Genomic DNA, 19,158 nt, shown 5'->3' with positions numbered 1-19,158 from the left:
AGAAATATAATCTTTATGTTGAACAAAAAGACCAGATTAAGATTATAGATTTACCAAATGACATCAAGATATTACTATTAAACATAAGTAATTTGATAGTTAACATTGGTGTTATATTTACCAGTATGTGCTCTTAACATTTTACATGATTTTTTTCTACAAACAGTTCATTAGTAAAAAGTGTATGCGTAATTCAATAGGTTTTGATCTCATTGTTCTAGTTCAAATCAATAACGTCAATGGAAATCAGATATTAAATAAGTGGCCTCTGAGAAGAGGAGTGGAAAATTTGTTTCAGTTACCATTAAACAAATATTTACTATTGATTACTAAATGTAATATTATTTCTGATAAAGCTATGAAAAATAAGAAAAATGAATGTAGACGCCTTTAAAGGAGTTTTTGTAAAAAAAGCTTTTTCAAGGACCCCATTAGCATCTTTCAGTGTCCTAGGGCTATAGCTTAATATCAGGCTTGAGAAGCCTGATGACCGATGTCAGTCATAGTATTTAATTTACTAAAATGTTTAGTTGCCCATCTAAGCGTCTCTGAATGTTTTCTAAATGTTGGGTTGCTCCCTCATATCGCTTACTCTGATGTAAGCAAGCTCATTTGCAGCTTTTAATATAACACTGTTAGAGGTTATTTTCCAAAATCACAGTTATGCAACATAAGAACACAATCATTCCTCTGTTCTACTCTGCAATTCATAAATAATAAATCCGAATGTCTAAGACTATCATTCAATCAGTGCTTTTCTACCCGTGCAGTGACACCAGCAAACATCCATCACAAGTACACTTGGTTACCAAATTATTGTGTCTACCGTGTTCAGGTCATAATGTGACTTGCCCAGGAACAGGCCATTATTTTTCCTTCCAATGACAGAGACAGACTCTCAGTCTTAGTGAGATCATTTAATGAAGTTGTTCTGTAAGGACCTTATGTTAGAGCAGTTCAAGCAGACTCCATTTTCCTTTCTTTTAGGGAGTAAAAAGCAGCGGCCATGAATTTCTCCTCCCTGGTTTATGCTTTTTTAATAAGACAATAAAGATACCACAATTGTACTTAAAATATTTCTGCAAACCTTTAAATATTTTTATAAATCTGTTTCTTCTGTAACTCAATTTTGCAACTAGAGCTTTGGGGGAAAAATAATAGGAAGAGGTTACAGGTTCAATCTCATTATCCTTCTAATTAGCATTTAGTAGCATTTTGTAGTTTTTTTTTTTAGTAAACATGTATTTAATTCCAAACTTAAAAAAAAACACACAATCAAGTGTTTTGATTAATAAATAAAGGACTTAAAAGTTAATTTTTTTCATTGATTAATTTCAGGTATTTTTTTCCCTCTGCCAGTTTGCTCTATGTATATTTTGTGTGATAAGAGGGAAATGTTCTGAAAAGATAACAGGTTAAATTATATTTAGTGTAAATCTTTACATAAAAAACAAAATAGCCTACTGAAAAGTATGGGACATCATTTTTTAAAGAACTCTTCTTATTGATTTTAGAAAGAGGAAGGCAATGGGGAGAGAGAGAGAGAGAGAGAGAGAGAGAGAGAGAGAGAGAGAGAGAGAAGCATTGAAGTGAGAGAAACATTGAAAGGTTGCCTCCCCACCATATGTGTCCTGACTGGGGAATCCTGTGCCCGACAGAGAATCTAACCTGCAGCCCTTCAATGCACAGGAGGATGCTCCACCCAATTGAGCCACCCAAGCCAGGGTTGGCACATCCTATTTTAATGTGACAAGTTCTTTTCACTGTAGAAAAATGAGTCTTAAATAATTAAACCTAAATGTTAATTTCAGAAATAGTATATAAAGTCTTCAGTTCTATTAACATTTGATAAGTGAGACCCTGCTACCAGCTTAACAGAGTTAGATGCTGTAAGCTGTAAAAGAGTAAGACATAATTAAATGTTGTTGCTTTTTCCTTTTGTGTATGTTTTGTTCTTAAGTATTAGAAACAGCAACATTAAAAGATACTTTCATACTTTTCAAAACCCTTTTCTCATTAAATGTACTTGGGATACAGCTCCTCTTCATTTTTTTCATACAAGAAGAACCAAATTAGGGTTTAGAGATACACACAGCTTGGTGCTTTGCACATGCAATCAGCTATAGAGAGGTCTATCTATACCAACCAGACAATTTCAGACTAATAATTTCAAACAAAGTATTCTCTAGGGGTAGAGAATGTGAAATATGTCTAGTAAAATAATTTCTAAATTATTCTAGAAAAACTAGGGGGCTCATTCAACCATTGTTTAATAGACCATGACATTTTATGTGCTTTCACTTCAGAAAGATGATGGCAGGAGAAGATGGTTCTATTTATTTGTGTATACCTGGCATCTAAAACAGTCCCTTGCATATGCCCTCAATAATTGGATGGATGGATGGATGGATGGATGGATGGATGGATGGATGGATGGAAGGGGAAATGAGTCTTTGCAAACTATTTGGTACCCATATTACATATCCTTAACATCTCAATATTCCTTTAAATTTCTGGAAATGTGGCTCAACTTTCACTCCACTATATTGTCAGCAATATATGACTCATAAATCATATGCTCAGAGTTTGAGATGATGAATTGTCTGATCAAATCTCCCAACCAGTGGAAGAATTCTCTGCAATATGCCTGTGTGTGTTATTCAGCCTCTTTCTGAACATCTCAAAGAATCCTCTGTCCCAAGGCAACATTTTCATTTTCAAAAAATAATTTACATTGAAATACTTTTAAGTTAACAGAAAAGTGCTGATATAATACAAAGAACTACTATCTCCCACTCTCTCAGTTTCCCAGTTAACATTTCATCACATGTGTACTCTATCTATATAACTAATTTTTATCTACCCACCCACCTATCTTTATAATATGTTTGTATGTGGATACATATATGCGGTGTGTTGAGTGTATGTGTATAAATATATACATATACACATTATAATTTATATTTTTAATAATTTGAGAGCAAGCTACAAACATAACTTTCTATTACTCCTAAATATTCCATTTTATTGTTTATCTACCTGTCTAAAACCATGAATTCACACTGATATCTGAAACCCCTAATCCCGATTCAAAATCTCAGAGTTCTTTCTAGTTTTCCCCCTTTCAAGTTTTGCAATTACTTTCTACAACAGTGTGATATCTAGTGCTCATTATCCTCAATATATTTACTAATTTTATTCATTTATTTATTCAGTTCTCATTTGCTCAATGTAATTACTCTTCCAACCATGCTGGTCATCTCCTCCACTCACCCCCTCTGGACTCACACCCTTCATTCCCCATTCCCTTCCACACTCTTGGCTCCAGTAAGCATATTATCCGGTGGGTCTTCTCTAGGCTTCTTCCTTTCATAGCCATACAGGTGTGCCTGCTGTCAACTACTCTGCACCAAGATGGGAAGTGTCAATGGGAAGAGAATGAGAAAATGTTTCAGGTTTTAACAGGTATTAGGAAGCAATTCTAGAATCTGGCTTCTTAGAATTATGCTCATTAGTTCTATTTCTTTTGTTCTACAGCTTTGAAATCTTTTAGGATAGCTTGTAATTCCCATGAATACTCTTTCTTAAACTAGACCTCCCATTCCTTGTTCCTCTTAATATGCTTTCTATGGCCTTAAACACTCTAAAGACATTCGTCACAATTCTTTCACATGTATTATGCTCCTATATTTTCCTTATATGTGACTGTTGCTTAATGAGAAGGAAAGCAACTTACACAAAAGTCACAATGCCTGACTCAGGATGCAATTAATTATAGATGGAATAGGCAACTGTCTTCTAAAAACCTTTCCTCTGCCATCCTCTCCACCAAATTAAAACTTGCTCCACTGATGTTAGAAATTCTGTTAGAGTTAATTTCATGACTTTATAAGTAATGAGAGGTGAGTAAACAGAATGTTGAAGGTCAAAAACTATGGTCTCTAGAGTAAAACGGATTTGGGCTCCAATCCCAATTCACCATCAATAATTGGGCACTCTTTTAATGAATACAACTCTCAGATGTTAACCTTAAAATAGATATATTTCATATAATTATTGTGGGGTTTAAACACAATGAATTTTTGCAGTTACTGGACAGAGTAGGCCCCTACATGTTGTTAGTTATTTCCTTTATTTTTGTGTGTTATTGCAAAAGTCTTCTTAAAATTCAAATATTTTGGAAGGACACTTTAAAATACATAGTAATGTTGTGTGAAAGAATTTATTAATTATTCTTACAGGACAGAATAAATAAAGCAGCATAAGAATATTGGTTGCCTGCCCCGGCCAAGTGGTTCAGTTGGTAGAAGCATTGTTCCATGCACCGAAGGGTCATGGGTTCCACTCCTGGTCAGGGCATTTACTGGGTCGGGGTACATAAAGGAGGCAACCAATCAATGTTTCTCTCTCACATTGATTTCTCTCTCTCTCTCTCTCTCTCCCTCTCCCTTTCTTTCTCTCTCTGAAATCAATAGAAACATATCCTTGGTAAGGATTTAAAAAAAAGAATATTGTTTTCCTGATGGAAGATACTATTTATAAAGAAAAATGGATCAAAAAGGCAAGGCATTGTGTTTCAGAACCAAATATTGTCTACTTGACCTTCAACACAGAGTGAATTCTTTATATAACCTCAGAACCCTTCTTTTCTTGAGGCTATACCACTTTGTACTATGTTACTCAGTTTTAGAGTAGAAGTAGAACTTATGCAGTAATTTCTCAATAGCTTCATATAAGAATGAATATAAATCAATAATAATAGAACAGCTGCTATTGACAAGGTCTTATTTCATCATCAGTATCATTTAAAACACACACACACACACACACACACACACAAATAGAAAGTGTAAGTAAGTGGGCATACTTTTCTTAGTTAAGTTTATAGATACTCACTGTGTCAATATTTTTCATGTTTAATTTCAATGAGGCTTTCGAAAAGAAAAATGACCAAAACATTTGTCTATAGAAGCAACCAAAGGTCAGAATGCTTTGTTCTGAAATTGTACATTTTTTATATAAAAACACTTGAGAATAGGTAATACCAATTGATACCATCCACTCTGAGTCCAATCTTTGTTTTATTGAAAATAGAGAGAAAGTGAAAAGCAATGGGTAAGAATATTGTCTGAAAACAAAACTTTCTGAAGTTGAAATATAAAGTAAAAAAGATGGCATTCTTAAAATTTATTTTCTGCATTTCATACACAGAATTCATGTGTCAATGAAATATTTATTTTTCTTTCAGTTATAATTGCTTCTTATTTCTTTTTATATTCACTTCATTACTTGTTTCTTGACATAATTGCTTGGCTCTTCTTTCACGATCCAGAAAGTCTTTGGGAAACAGGTTTTTCTCAACAAATACAGCTTTCAAAGCTAAAAAAATGGTGAAGAAATGAAATGTAAATTATATTTGAAAAGGAGCCCAATTAAATGAAATAGTGTGGAGTAAATATTCAAGTTTCACTTTACTTAAAAAGTTGTATGTTTCTAAAGCCTAGAGTTTTATAGGGAAATTTTCTGTTAAGCTTCTGCTATTCCTTTTTTAATTTAAAAGTTAAATTTTAACAGAATTGGTTATAATATATTTATATCATGATAGAGATCCACCATCTAACAGTAGAAGATTACAGAAGATAGTTCTCCATTTTTGTTTTTTTAATATACTTAACAGCTATCAAGGACTCATAAAAAGCCAGGGACAAATTATTCTGTATTAAAATAAAACAATTAAAATAATCAAAACACAGTTTGACTGCCTGGATGACTAAACAAGTACATCTGCAATCATATTCTTATAAGATGCTTTTTTCCTGTGGCTTCAGAAAAAAAAAAAGAGCCAAATTATCCCCATGAGTGGTAATATTGTGCATCAGCAAGAAGTAGGAGGAAATTGTGCCATGCATTCAAAATACTAATTTTGGCCTTTTCTTAACTTTATCAATTCAGCAAATGTTTATTGAATGTATATTATGCACAATGTTCTGTGCTCAGGCGTAAATGGGGCACAAACATAACTAAGTCATAGGTTTTCTTCCAACTGGTAGAAAGTAGGAACAGTACTCAAATAACCAAATTAACGTATACAGTAGAAGACAATTCTAAGAGGATCCAAGCTATGGAAAGTGTGGTTAAGCATATAAAGAGATTATAAAAATATGCAGAAACCAGAGGCAAAGCTTTAAGAATTAGATGCTAATTCAGGGGAACTTGAAGTCCAGATAGGATATTAAGTGATAATAAGAACCATGGAGATGAGAAAGGGTTACCAAGGTGGAAAGGAAATGTCAACTGGAGGGAACACATTGAATCAAAATATGGAGAAACAAGAACGACTATTCAGGTAACTCTAAATAATTCAATACGATTTAGCAAAAGCATAAAAAATATGAAGGAGATGAAAGTAGAATGAGGCTGGAGCTAGACTGAGGAATATTTTAAATATCAAGCCAAGGAATTTGAAAGAAACTATGTAAACACTGAGCAACTTCACAGTATAGTAGCATTTTTATGTATCTAAATTGAAAAAAGACCAAAACTCAGTACTTCCCATACAAACATAACAATGTACGTCAATACATTTCCCCCTTTTCTCTTTAATATTATGCAAGAACAACCAGGAAAATGAGGGGAAATAACTCTGCAAATAAATTCCACATTCTGCAAAACCCAAAGATAGATGTAACCTGCAGCCTACACAATATGAAGAAGGGCAGCCAGATACTAGATTGGGCAGTGTTAGACACGATAAGAGTGATGACAATGGAGCATGTAAGCACATTAGCATCTCAAGAAGTACTAGCAAAAACGTAGTAAAGGTGAGGGGCTTACCCTGCAGTACAAATGCTTTATCTTTCATTTATAGTATGGTTCTCGCCTTCCTAATGCTGCGACCCTTTAATACAGTTCCTCATGTTGTGGTGACCCCCAACCATAAAATTATTTTTGTTGCTACTTCATAACTGTAATTTTGTGACTGTTATGAATCATAATGTAAATATCTGATATGCAGGATGTATTTTCAGGGGTCGCAACCCACAGGTTGAAAACCGCTGAGATGTGCACAGAGGTGAATAAGGCTGGATACCAAAGCCCACAGGGGCAGACTGTTTTTAGCAAAAAATGGTCATAGGTGTGATTCTTATGTGTGAGCCATTTTTGCTAAAAGCAGTTTGCCCCTGTGGGTTGTAAGACCTGAAGGCCACACTAATCACAGATCACAAGCACATATCACCCAGGGACCCCTACAAATTTCAAGTTTAAGAAAAGCCAACTCATTAAGCTAATTCATTAAAAGAGAAAATGAAAAAAATAAATAAATAATCAGCATACCATAGACACAAAGGTATTATAAGCAAAATTAAAAACCAAACATTTTGAAAAGAGCAGCAAAGCTCATCAAATACATGGACTGATACATTGGATAGATAAATATTGTTACTGAGCAGATGTCACAAGTTAAGTTTTAAAACTTGAAAAAGCACTTGCTTCTATAAAGGAAGGTCTCAGAGCAGAAATGAAAGAAACAAAGATTCAACAGGAAATGGTGAAATGTGAGCTGTCAGGACTCAAGAAAATATAGGAAAAAATTGGCATAAGTGAGAATAGGCATAGTGGGGAATGTGAAATATGCAAATGAGAAAAACAAATACAAGATGAAAATTGAAGAGAACAAATTAAGAAGAAAATGGCAGATACTAAAAAACATAGATCCAACAAACACATAAGTTGGGTGAGTCCTTAAGAAAAAAAACCCAAAGCTGAACAAATATTTAAAGTTATCATGTAATAAGACTTTCCTCATATAAGCATCTACTTGATGTACATAGAAGGGACATAGAGTCATCCTTTTACTCATCAGAGACTGGATCCAGGAGCCAGTGCTCAAGTCCTTTATGTAAAATGGCATTGTGTTTGAACATAAGCTACATACATCCTCCTGTATACTTAAATCACCTCTAGATTGCTTATAATACCACTACGATGAAATGTTATATAACTAGTTGATATGCTAAATTGTTCAGGGAATGATGACAAGGAAAAAAGTCTGCTCATGTTCAATATAGACTCAAGCATCATAGGCCTGACTACATAATACATAGTACATGTTGGCAACAACCTTCTTTTTCTATTATTTTCAATATGTAGTTGGTTGAATCTGCAGATGCAAAAGCCACAGATACAAAGGGCTGACTGTACTGTGTACCAGGAATAATAGACGCTGATTAGTCAAAACCAAGGCATAGCCTACTAAAGTTATTAGACTTTAAAGATAAAGACAAAATCATTTGGCAGCCAGACAAAATGATCAAGTCACTTAAAAGGAGAGAAATATATATTGCATTAGATATCTTCATGGCAATGATCAATACCAGAAGATAGTAGAGCAATACCAACAAAAAAATCAACAAAAGAATATGTGAGATATGGATATTATAAACATGCATCCAAGCCGTGCTTTAAATCTGAAAATGACAAATAGTTTCAACATGCAGAGAATTCAGAGACTATTGCTCCTAAGAGTATTTTATAGGAAATTACAGCAAAACAAACTGAGAAATGACTGAGAAAAATTTGGAAGAAGATTTGGTGCTGAGCACAGAATATATTTAAATGTAGAAGTGAGACTCAAATAATATGGGGTTTAGGATGACAAAATAGAAAGTATATACCACATTTTGTTTAATTAACAAAAACTGGTAGGGTAAGGGAGAAGCTCTATTCATGATAAACAAAATAACAACATAAGCAAATTTAAAATAAAAGTCAGCACAAAGAAAGATAATGTTCTTGAATAAATTGTGTAAAGGAAGAGGGATTGGGTAATGGAGAAACATTCATTTTATTGTCACTAAGCATGGATCTAATTGTTACTGTCTTAGAAAAATAAAGAGCTAGAAGAATTATATGAGCCTATGATTATAAAGGTACCACTAGAAGAAATATATAACAACCCTCCAAATAAAAACAAAGAAATAAATTACAGATCCAGGAAAACCTTAAAGTATATATAAACAATCGTATATAATAAAACCATAATATGCAAATCGACTTAACAGTGGAACTACCCGAGGAACGACTGGTTGCTATAACATGCACTGACCACCAGGGGGCAGACGCTCAACGCAGGACCTGCCCCCAGGGCAGCTCTTGTGTTGAGCGTCTGCCACCCCACCCCCGAGAGGGAGGCAACCAGCAGTGGTGATAGGGGGGCAAGGCCGGCAAGCAGGCAGTGCCAGGCCATCAGCCAAGGCAGGTGCTAGCAGGGGGTGGGGGGGGAGGGGGGCGGGATGGCGATTGTCCCGACCACTGGTTGCCCCAAAGATGGCCCTGATCACTGGCCAGGCCTAGGGACCCTACCCTATATATTGGGAAGAGTCTCTTAGATTTAAAAATTAAAACCTGGCAAGGATACTCTAACATTGTAAAAACAGGATGATGCAGAGATGACATGCATGGACTCTGGCTTGCACATTTTGTGGTCAGCCCTGATTCTGACACTTATAACTGTGTGATAAAGCCAATTACTTAACTTCTCTCTGTTTCAGTTTTTCTACCCATAAGATGGGGAAAATGGTACTACTGCCTCAGAAGGATCATGTTATATAGTACTTTTTATAATCAGGGGGAAAAATGTAGCTGCCCATACAACAGCAAGATGCCTTTCACCTGTATGAAAAATATGGTCATTGGCACATGCAGCATCCCAGATTGCAAGAGGGATGTCCGACTGCCGGTTTAGGCCCAACATCTCCCCAGGGGTCCTTGATTGCAAGAGGATGCAGGCTGGGCTGAGAGATCCCCCACCCATGCACAAATTTTGTGCACTGAGCCTCTAGAAAATAGCATAAAAGAATGTGAGAAATAAAAACCAAAATGTCTAACATATCAATTAATGTAAATGTGATCAATTTCATGATTTAAAAAAAATCTTTAGTTGGATTAAAAGCAAAAACCAACATATTTAAAATAAAATGATTCAGAAAAGTTTAAATAAAGGGGTTGAGAAAATATCTAGGTGAATCAAAAGAAAGCAAGGCTCAAAATCCAGAATCATAAGAGCATACAGAAACCTTCCAAGGGGAAGGCAGGGGAGGGTAGCTGGGAAGAGATCAACCAATGAACTTGTATGTATATACGCTTAAGGACACAGACAATGGGGTGGTGAGAGGTGGGAGGGAGAAGGGAACAGGTGCAAGAAGAGGTTAATGGGGGGAAAAGGAGGACCTATGTATTACTTTCAACAATAAAGATTTATATATATAAAAGAAACCCTCCAAGGAAACAGAAACAGAAACTCATAATCCTGGTTGCCGGAAATAGATGATAATGGGAACTGGACAGATCAGCATTGTGGAAGGGAGGGAGACTTTTCACTGAATAATTTCTTAAATGTTCTAGTGTTTGAACTGGTGAATGATTGTGTGTGTGTGTGTGTGTGTGTGTGTCTTTTAAGCAAAATGAATAAACCTGGAACTACCTCATAAGCAAAACTACAAATGAAAACACTTTTCATTTGTCTAATACCACAGTAGGAGATAATGTGGGTTTCTGTACATTAACAGTTGATCCTGTCCCATCTGACTACAGATTAGCAACTCAGAATCATAAGGTATTCTGAATACCATTGAGCTCTGCTGAAATTCACTATAGGAACCAAAATGTTGCTTCTGAAATAAACTCTGTCTTACTGAGGCTTGTCTCTAAACTAGATGAAACATTTTCAGTGTAACTAACCAGTTTTCAGAACAATTAAACCAATAACTAACTGATTAGCCTTTGTAAGATCTTGAGAGAGATTATCCTGCTGGTATAATTCTTTTCTTCCTTTCTTTCTTTCTTTCTTCCTTTCTTTCTTTCTCTTTCTTTCTTTCTTTCTTTCTTTCTTTCTTTCTTTCTTTCTTTCTTTCTTTCTTTAGCTAAAAAACAGATGATTAAGAAATGTATATGCAGGAGCAGATCCCTGTTTTCAGAGTCTGAAGCTAACAATTTTGTGATCTTTCTTTAAGAAAAATAATATGAAATCATAAATATAAAATTATTCATAAAAGTGGCTATTTATTTAGAATGAGAAGAATATCTCCATGAATTATTGGAGCTTGGGTTCTTTTCTTCTGAGATCTCTTTTACAAAAGGTACCTGAAATATTCACCTAGAAATGATTCCTGCTTGCATCCTGGCTTATGCTCTTCACCCAGAACACTCTAAAACTCCCAGCAACTTCCCAAACACTTACAAGAATCTTTGTACTTGAGGCCCATAAAACAACATAACCTTCATCGGTGTCATCGGCAATCTCCTTTACATGGCAAAAGCAGTGTAGAAATTAACCTAACACCTTTTAAATGGATAATGATAATCATTTCCTTTCACTATTCAGAAGAGCAACATCTGCTAGGTTAATGGCATAATGCTTTCATATAATAATGTGTGAGTCTGCCATGTATTATGATATGTGGAAGAAGCCATTAACCACTTATTGAACTTAAGATTATAAAAGGATGTCTTTAGCCTTGCTCTGATGACTTGTTTTCTTGACGTATTAACTTGGCAGGCCAAAGTCCTCCGCTGTACAGTTAAATATTTGTCTAGATATTGCTCTGAAAGGATATTGGTGATGTAATAAAAGTTCCTAATTAATGTACTTTAAATAAGAAAGATTATCCTGAACCCAGTACACACTCTTTCTAGAGCATGCCTGGCACCTTTCCTCCTTCTTCTTTCCCCAGGCACATTGCCTTTGCCTTTCTCCTAGACTCCAAGGTCCCTTCTTTTGACTCTGAAACTTGTTTCCTGAGCCCACGTAGACCAACTGGCTCACTTTTTTCTACTTCTGTGACTTTCTAAATAAACTTTCTCCTTTAATTGGGGGGAGAGGGGGCAAAGAGTCTCTTGGATAACCTGGTGAGCTAGACTTAATCAGTTGGAATGCCTCAAAGCAGGCTTCCCTAGGAGAGGAAAAAAAAAATCCACCACTGGACAACAGTTTCTGCCTGTTCCCTGCTCTCCTATGATCTTTCCTTACTTTTGAACTTGGTCAGCTGCCCACACAATCCCGTAAGCCAATTCCACGTCATAAATTTCAATATATAGTCCTCTGATTCTGCTTCCCGGATCCTGACTGATGTGCCTGCCTTAAAGCACACTGTTTGCAACAGAACAACTGCAAAGGGTAAAGTATTCTTAATGAGACAAATAAACTGGTTGGCCAAGTTTCCTGTGGTTTTGACTGGAGTCTGTTGGATACTCCTTGTAAAGAAGTATTTAAATATGCAACTTATCCTAAAGCATCCTTACGGTCCCCCATGGTTGCTAGTTTAGGAACCACAAGTACTGGTATCACTATCCAAACTTATCTTATCCTTAAAGTTACTTATTCATCATCTACCTCTATTCTCCAGGTGATAAATTCAATTATTTCAAAGACTTGCTGTGCCTTTATGCCTCATATACCCTTACCCCCAGCATTGTGTCTGGTACATGGAAGGTGTTCAACAAACATATTTGTTGAAGAAATGAAGAAGTGAATGGAGATACTTTCAGGCATGCAAAGAGGTGGACTCAGTCCTCACACTTTGGAATTCTTGCATTCCTGAGACTGTAGGGCTCGGCTCGCTAATGGTGATAGAGGGGTGATTCTTGTGTCATACATCTATATATCCATCCACTTGCCACAACCCCTGCTCTTCAACATAGTGCTAATGGTAACATTTGTATTCACTATTTCCTACCTGGAAAAGTCTGATAGTTATACATTCATCACTTCATTTGTTGGTTGACTGCCTGACAAGATTTGTTATAACGATAACAAAAAGATGTTTTTAAAGTAATGAAAATAAAAGATGTGGTGGTCATGAAGTTACTAAAAGATTTCCATTAAAATGAAATAATTCAGTGATTTTAATGCATCAAAGGTAAACTTTTGTCATCTGATTCTTCCCTTGTCCCCTGATTGGCCACTAATTAGATGAACAATGGTGGCACCTTGCCAAAAGAAGGGACTGGGTGACTATGTAAAAATTGCATTGCAATGGCCAGCTGTTGTTAGTCTATGGGTGTACACTATTCTGAAAACCTCCCTTCTAATTTACATGCTCCATGCTCTTCTAAGTCCTCCAAATAAGTGCTTCTCAAACTTTAATGTGCATTAAAAAATCACCCAGAAATCTTGTTAAAATGCAGGTTGTGATTCAAAAGATCTGTTACATTTCTACTATGTTTCCAGGTGATGCCTGTGCTATTAGCCACTGCCCACATTTTGATGTCAAGGTTCTCATTCCTAAATCAAGACTCTAGATCAGTATTGCCAAGCTGTCATTCAACTTCGGCCATCATCCAGCAACAGTCGGATAACAAAGCAACAGAGTGGCAAGGATTCATCATAATGCTGTAATAGTCTTCACATCACTCTTAAATTATTGTTATTTGGGACCCGTAGAGACTTTTTTTTCTTTTTCTAAAACAACATTTTTAACAGCTATTTTAGGTTGACAACAAAATTGAAATTCAGGTACATAGATTTCTTATAAATCTGCTCCCACACATGAATAGCCTCCCCCATTATCAACATCCCTCACCAGAATGTTTTTTGTTTTTTTTTTGTTTTTTTACCAAGGATGGATCTATCTATATTGACACATCATAATCATCCCAAGTGCTTAGTTTACCTGAGGATTGCATATATTTGGGGGGTTTGGACATAAGGATAATGCTATACATCCCTTATTATTGTACAGAGTACTTTCAATGTCCCAAACAGTTTTCTGTGTACCTCCTACTCATCTTTTCTCTCTCAACCCCTAGCAACCACTGATTGCTTTTGTTGTTATTGTTTTGTTAATCCTCACCTGAGAATATTCTTCCATTGGTTTTTGGAGAGAGTGGAAGGGACGGGGAAAGAGAGAGAAAAAAACATCTATGTGAGAGAGACACATCGATTGGTTGCCTCTCATATGGCTCTTGACTAGAATTGAATGGGTACCCTTCAATTCCTGGGCCAATGATGCTTTATCCACTGAGCCAAACCAGCCAGGGCAACCACTGATAGTTTTATTGACACTATATTTTCACCTTTTCCAAAATGTCAGAAAGTTGAAATCATACTTAATGTTCCTTTTCAGATTAACTTTCTTTTTCACTTAGTAATGGTCAGTTAAGATTCCTCCATGTTTTTTCATAGCTTAGTAGCTCTTCTTTAAATGCTGAATAATATTCCATTTTCTGGATTGACCAGAGTTTATTTTTCCATTACCTACTGAAGGACATTTTGGTTGCTTTTGGTAATTGTGAATAAAGCTGCTATAAACATCAATGTGCAGGGCTTTTTAACTCCTTTGGGTAAATACCAAGGAGCATGACTGCTGATTGTCTGATAAGAGTATGTTTAGTTTGTAAGAAACCACAGACTGACTTCCTGTATGATTTCCTACCAGCAAGGTCTGAGAGTCCCTGTCACTCCACATCCTCATCAGCATTTGGTATTGTGGGAGTTCAGGACTTGGGCTGGTCTAACAGGTGTGTAGCAATAATTCATTGGTATATTACTTTGAATTTTCCTGATGAAATATGATGTGGTCCATCTGTTGAACCTTTCAAAAGACATTTTTCATATATTAGTGACTTCTGTTTTGTACGACCCAAAGTTTGGTGGATGTATGTGATTTTCAAGATGATTCCGAGCCATCCTGTAAACACACATATAAAAGTGTAAGAAGAATTTTTATTTCCAAAATGTCTCTGATTTTTGTACTCATTCTGGCTGTCTAGTTATTTAAAATTTGTTGGCACAAATCATGTACAGCAATATATCATTTCTTACTTAAAATGAATAAGTTTATAAATGTTTTATTCTTGTGTTTTAACCATTTGTTCAAGGAAGAAGGTTTTTATAATATCAATGATTCCTTCGCCTTTACTGGTATTAGATTTAAGATTTTATTCTAAAGCAAAGATATATTATACTAGATTTTACAACAGGCCTGTATGTACATTTTTTCACCTGTAGTTTAAGAACTATAGAGAGAACTTTTGGGTTTCAATGGAAAACCATGTATGGCCAGGTGGTCTGATTCTAACTGAGTTCACCATTTTTTTGAAATGTCTTGCCACCTCTTTGTAAATTGCAGGTTACCAGTGAACATGTGGTAGAGTCTTAACTGTCTCATCTGGTAGAGTTTCAATTGACTTCCTCCCCTTCTTAGAAATACCTGCAAATTGGATTGGCGCTTACCTTGCACCAGTTGTCAGCCCTTCCTACATTTTTAGTTATTCCACTTTCCTTCAATATCTGACTGCGATCCTCTAATCCAATGGTTGGCAAACTCATTAGTCAACAGAGCCAAATATCAACAGTACAATGATTGAAATTTCTTTTGAGAGCCAAATTTTTTTAACTTAAACTATATAGGTAGGTACATTGTTATTAACTTAATTAGGGTACTCCTAAGGTTTAGGAAGAGCCACACTCAAGGGGCCAAAGAACTGCATGTGGCTCGCGAGCCGCAGTTTGCCGACCATGGCTCTAAACTAACCTTTCTGGGTCTCACATCTGACTAAAACTAAGATCTAAAACCTGACAGCCCAATAAAGAACATTATAAACTGATGGACAAAAATAGATACAGAGGCAGAGAAGCATTGAACAGATGGCCAAACTACAGTGGGAAGGCTGGGGAGGGTTGGGGTCGGGGGGAGGTAAGAGATCAACCGAAGGACTTATCTGCATGCATATAAGCATAACCAATGGACACAAGACACTGAGGGGCGGGTGAGGGCATTTGCAGGGGGGATGGGGGTAGGGGAGGTCGGAGAAAGGTCAATGGGGAAAAAAAGGAGACATATGTACCACTATTTGTAGTACTTAAAACAATAAAAAAAATTAAAAATAAATAAATAAAAAATAAAATAAAACCTGATGGCCCAAATCCCGATCCATATTCTGTTGTCTTGCAGCTGTCCTTCCTCTCAGGATCTCCAGGACTCCAAGACAACTGACCACTGCCACCACCTTGGTTTTGCAGAAGTGACACCAACAAGAATCCCTGAGAGAGGACTTCCTACTTCTTGCTTTGCCCCACCCAGGTTTATGATCACCTCTGAGCTGTTCAGTTATGAGTGATATTCCTTCATCGGAAACCAAAGTGGGGGGACCAAGGTCAAGCATGACCTGATCCCTGTGCTCCTGGCAAGCAGAGATAGTTAAACCCTCCTACCATCTTTTTGTTTGGGAAACAGATAACAGTGAAGGACCATTCTGTTCTCTCCTGTGCTGAGATAAGACCCTCTCTACCCTTCCTCACAAGTGGAATAAGACTCATCCTGGATTCACTGACTTGCCTCTATAACATTTCCCTCCCTTTGAGATGTTCCTCTTTACTGAATATTCTCTCCATTGCAATAGCCTAATTGAAATCACCTGTGTTAATTGCCCCATTCATCTTGTCTTTGACAGAACAACACCAAAACAGTTCACCTGAGGTTTCAGGAATGCAGCATTTTCTCTGCACTGGAAGTTTTAAAGATGCACTGAAAGGAGGTGAATTTATTGGCCAAGTCTGACCCAGAGACACTTCTAAGTAGGTTTTTGAATCAGGCATATCAAAGAGGGGTTTCAAGCTGTTTGAGAGTCTGCGGGGAACAACTTGGAAGCTAAAGAGAGAGTCTGAAAGATGTTTCAACTTGAAAGGGAAGGAAGGAGAGAGAATACAAAAGGACATTAAAGACCCAGTAGGTAAAACTAAAAAGTCACCTGGGGATTATGAAGTGTTTGAAAACTGTCCCTAGTTCCAAAGTGATAGCTTAGAACATTGAAAGTAGGTCTGGCAAAGAGCCTCTCATCATACAATTGCCAAATAACTCTGCACACTATAATTATGGAGCTGGCGGGAATGTGTGCAAAATGCACTGCAAAGACATAAGGGACACTCTGTAATGACAGAGTGGAGGGGGGTATATTGATAATTGAGATTTTTTTAAAGTTCTCTTTTGTAGTAACAGTTTTTAAATTCAGCAGTATCCTGTTGAAAATGAGAGAAACAATTTTAAACAAAAGTGAGGAAAATAGATAATACCATAGTAAAGGCTGGTTTTAGAAATCAGCCCAAGAGTAGGCTTCCTCGGGAATATAATTTGTACATTATTTGCACAAGGAAAGCTGCACTTAGAAATATTAATAGCATGGGCCCTTCTCTGTTAGGACCCACCTGTCACCAGCTCTGTGAAACTAGGTAAGTTATTTAATCTCTCTAGACCTGTGCCAAAGAGTCCACATATCTGTGTCACAGGGTGCCACAGACTCTTTGTATAGAACACTAGGGACAATAAAAATCCCAACATCATAGAGCTGTTTAAGGGAATAATAAAAAAAATATTATCAATAAAGCAAATGCATCAAGCTCTTATTAGGTGTTGGGCCCCGTAACAAGACTGTCACATGGGTAATTTCATAGGAACATTATGAGAATGGTAACTAATATGGTGCCCATTTTTAGTTGAAGAAACTAAGGCACAGAGAGTTTAATTGACCTGTTCAAGGTCATATAGCTAGCAAGTGGTAACATCTTGATTTGAAGCCAAGCTTGTGCTTCAAATGTTGCTTTTATACCTTTATTGCTTTGAGTGTTCCAAGTTTTATTCCCTCTATAAATGGAATTTCTCCCAAAAGACAACTGTAACTATTAACGTTTTATAACTTAGTAGGAATAATGACTGTGATTTCAAAGGTTACAAAATAGTGTAAAGAACCCAGAGTGGGGGAGCATGAAGAACTAGTTAAGATGATGAAAACAATGTATTGGCCCTAAACTCCGAAGTCCCTGGTCACTACTTTCTCTGTGAAAATGGCCTGGAGCCCTGTAAGTATTTCTGCTTTGTCTGCTGCTCTGATGTTGAGCTCTGTCACTAGAGGGCACTGGAGAAACACTGAAGGAGAAATGGATTTCTCTTCTAAGTGGTTGCTCCTGTCACTAGACCCCTGCAGTGGTTTCTCCAGCATTAGGCTCCTCAGCATGACTTTCCCAGGACCAAGCTCCTCCAGCTCCAGACTCCTGCAATGCTGGCATGGCTCCTCCAGAGCCCAGAGCCACCCCTTACATTGACAACCTCTCAGGTGGCTCTGCAGCAGAGTGCCACCTGTCTGGCACCACCCAGTGAATGACTTTCTAGAATACCCAAGAGCCAAGCAGAGGACCTCCAGCGTGACTCCTCCTGAGCTCAGCCTCCCCTGTACCCCCAGGATGGCTTTGCAGTGAGTTCTGAGATACAGCACCTCCCTGTGCATGGCTTTCTTGGCTCCCCTGAAAGCCAACTTCCAGCAAGTTCCACCTGCTGGGTGGGCATCTTCCATGGTCTCTCTGTCTCAGATCTTTACATCTACTATTGCTCTATCCTTTAAAGTTCTCTTTGCTTCTTACTAGCCAATTTTCTATAATTCCCGTATATTATATCTGAAATCAGAAATAAAATGAACTTCGAAATAAAATTAGTTCTGAAACAAACCTGTCTTGACTGTAGTTGCTCTTCAGTTGCCAATCTTTGTCTTTCCTTTCTACTTTTGTCAGTTTCTTAGAAAAGTGTTAGTTTTTTCTTGGAAGATGTTCCATAGGTCCCTCCATCTCAACATGTTCTCAAAATTAACTCTAACCCACCTTCTTCTCCTGCATTTTCTCTCTCAATAAGAGTTTCTTTTGGGGCATAATTATCCAAGATAGAAATCTGATACATGTCTTCACATCTCATCAGGGCACAAAATCCTTTCAATTCCTTTTCCTTAAGATTTCTCAACTTAGTTACTTCCTTTCGTGGGCCTCCTTATCTTCAAATTAATAGCAGGTACTATTTAATGAATGCTCTGTAAATGCGGGTCATCGTGCTAAAATTAACCCACACAACTCCAAGAAGCAAGTATCAGTAGCCCCATGTAACAGATGAGAAAATTAGGACTTAATAGCTTATGTAATTTATCTAGATGTAAACAACTAGGAGAACACAAAAGGAGCATTCAAAAGCAGATAGCTGGTTGGGAACAACAAGTTCCCGCTACTGCAATATGCTGCCTTAAATCTAGCCTCATTACACTGCATCCACTACACAGTTTTCTAAAAACTTTCTAAAATACAAATCTGGTCATGACACTTTCCTGTTTTAAACATTTCATCAG

The 19,158-nt window shown here is 36.8% G+C and overlaps 1 protein-coding gene across 1 annotated transcript in view; it reads right to left on the bottom strand.

Moving 5' to 3' along the window:
• Positions 1–5,179: 5,179 nt before the first annotated feature.
• Positions 5,180–19,158, bottom strand: part of WDR49 (WD repeat domain 49) — a 135,250-nt gene continuing 121,271 nt past the window's right edge. Inside the window, exon 19 of the mRNA XM_070403635.1 lies at positions 5,180–5,379. Coding sequence (XP_070259736.1) covers positions 5,249–5,379 — 131 coding nt within the window. The 3' untranslated portion in view covers positions 5,180–5,248. The remainder of the gene's footprint in view (positions 5,380–19,158) is intronic.

Source organism: Myotis yumanensis, unplaced genomic scaffold (genome assembly GCF_028538775.1).
Source record: "Myotis yumanensis isolate MYYU_CA2020_CCGP unplaced genomic scaffold, mMyoYum1.0.hap1 SCAF_2, whole genome shotgun sequence".
Classification (NCBI taxonomy): Eukaryota; Metazoa; Chordata; class Mammalia; order Chiroptera; family Vespertilionidae; genus Myotis; species Myotis yumanensis.
The sequence above is the reverse complement of the archived record's forward strand: the minus strand, read 5'-3'. Positions and strand labels throughout refer to the sequence as shown.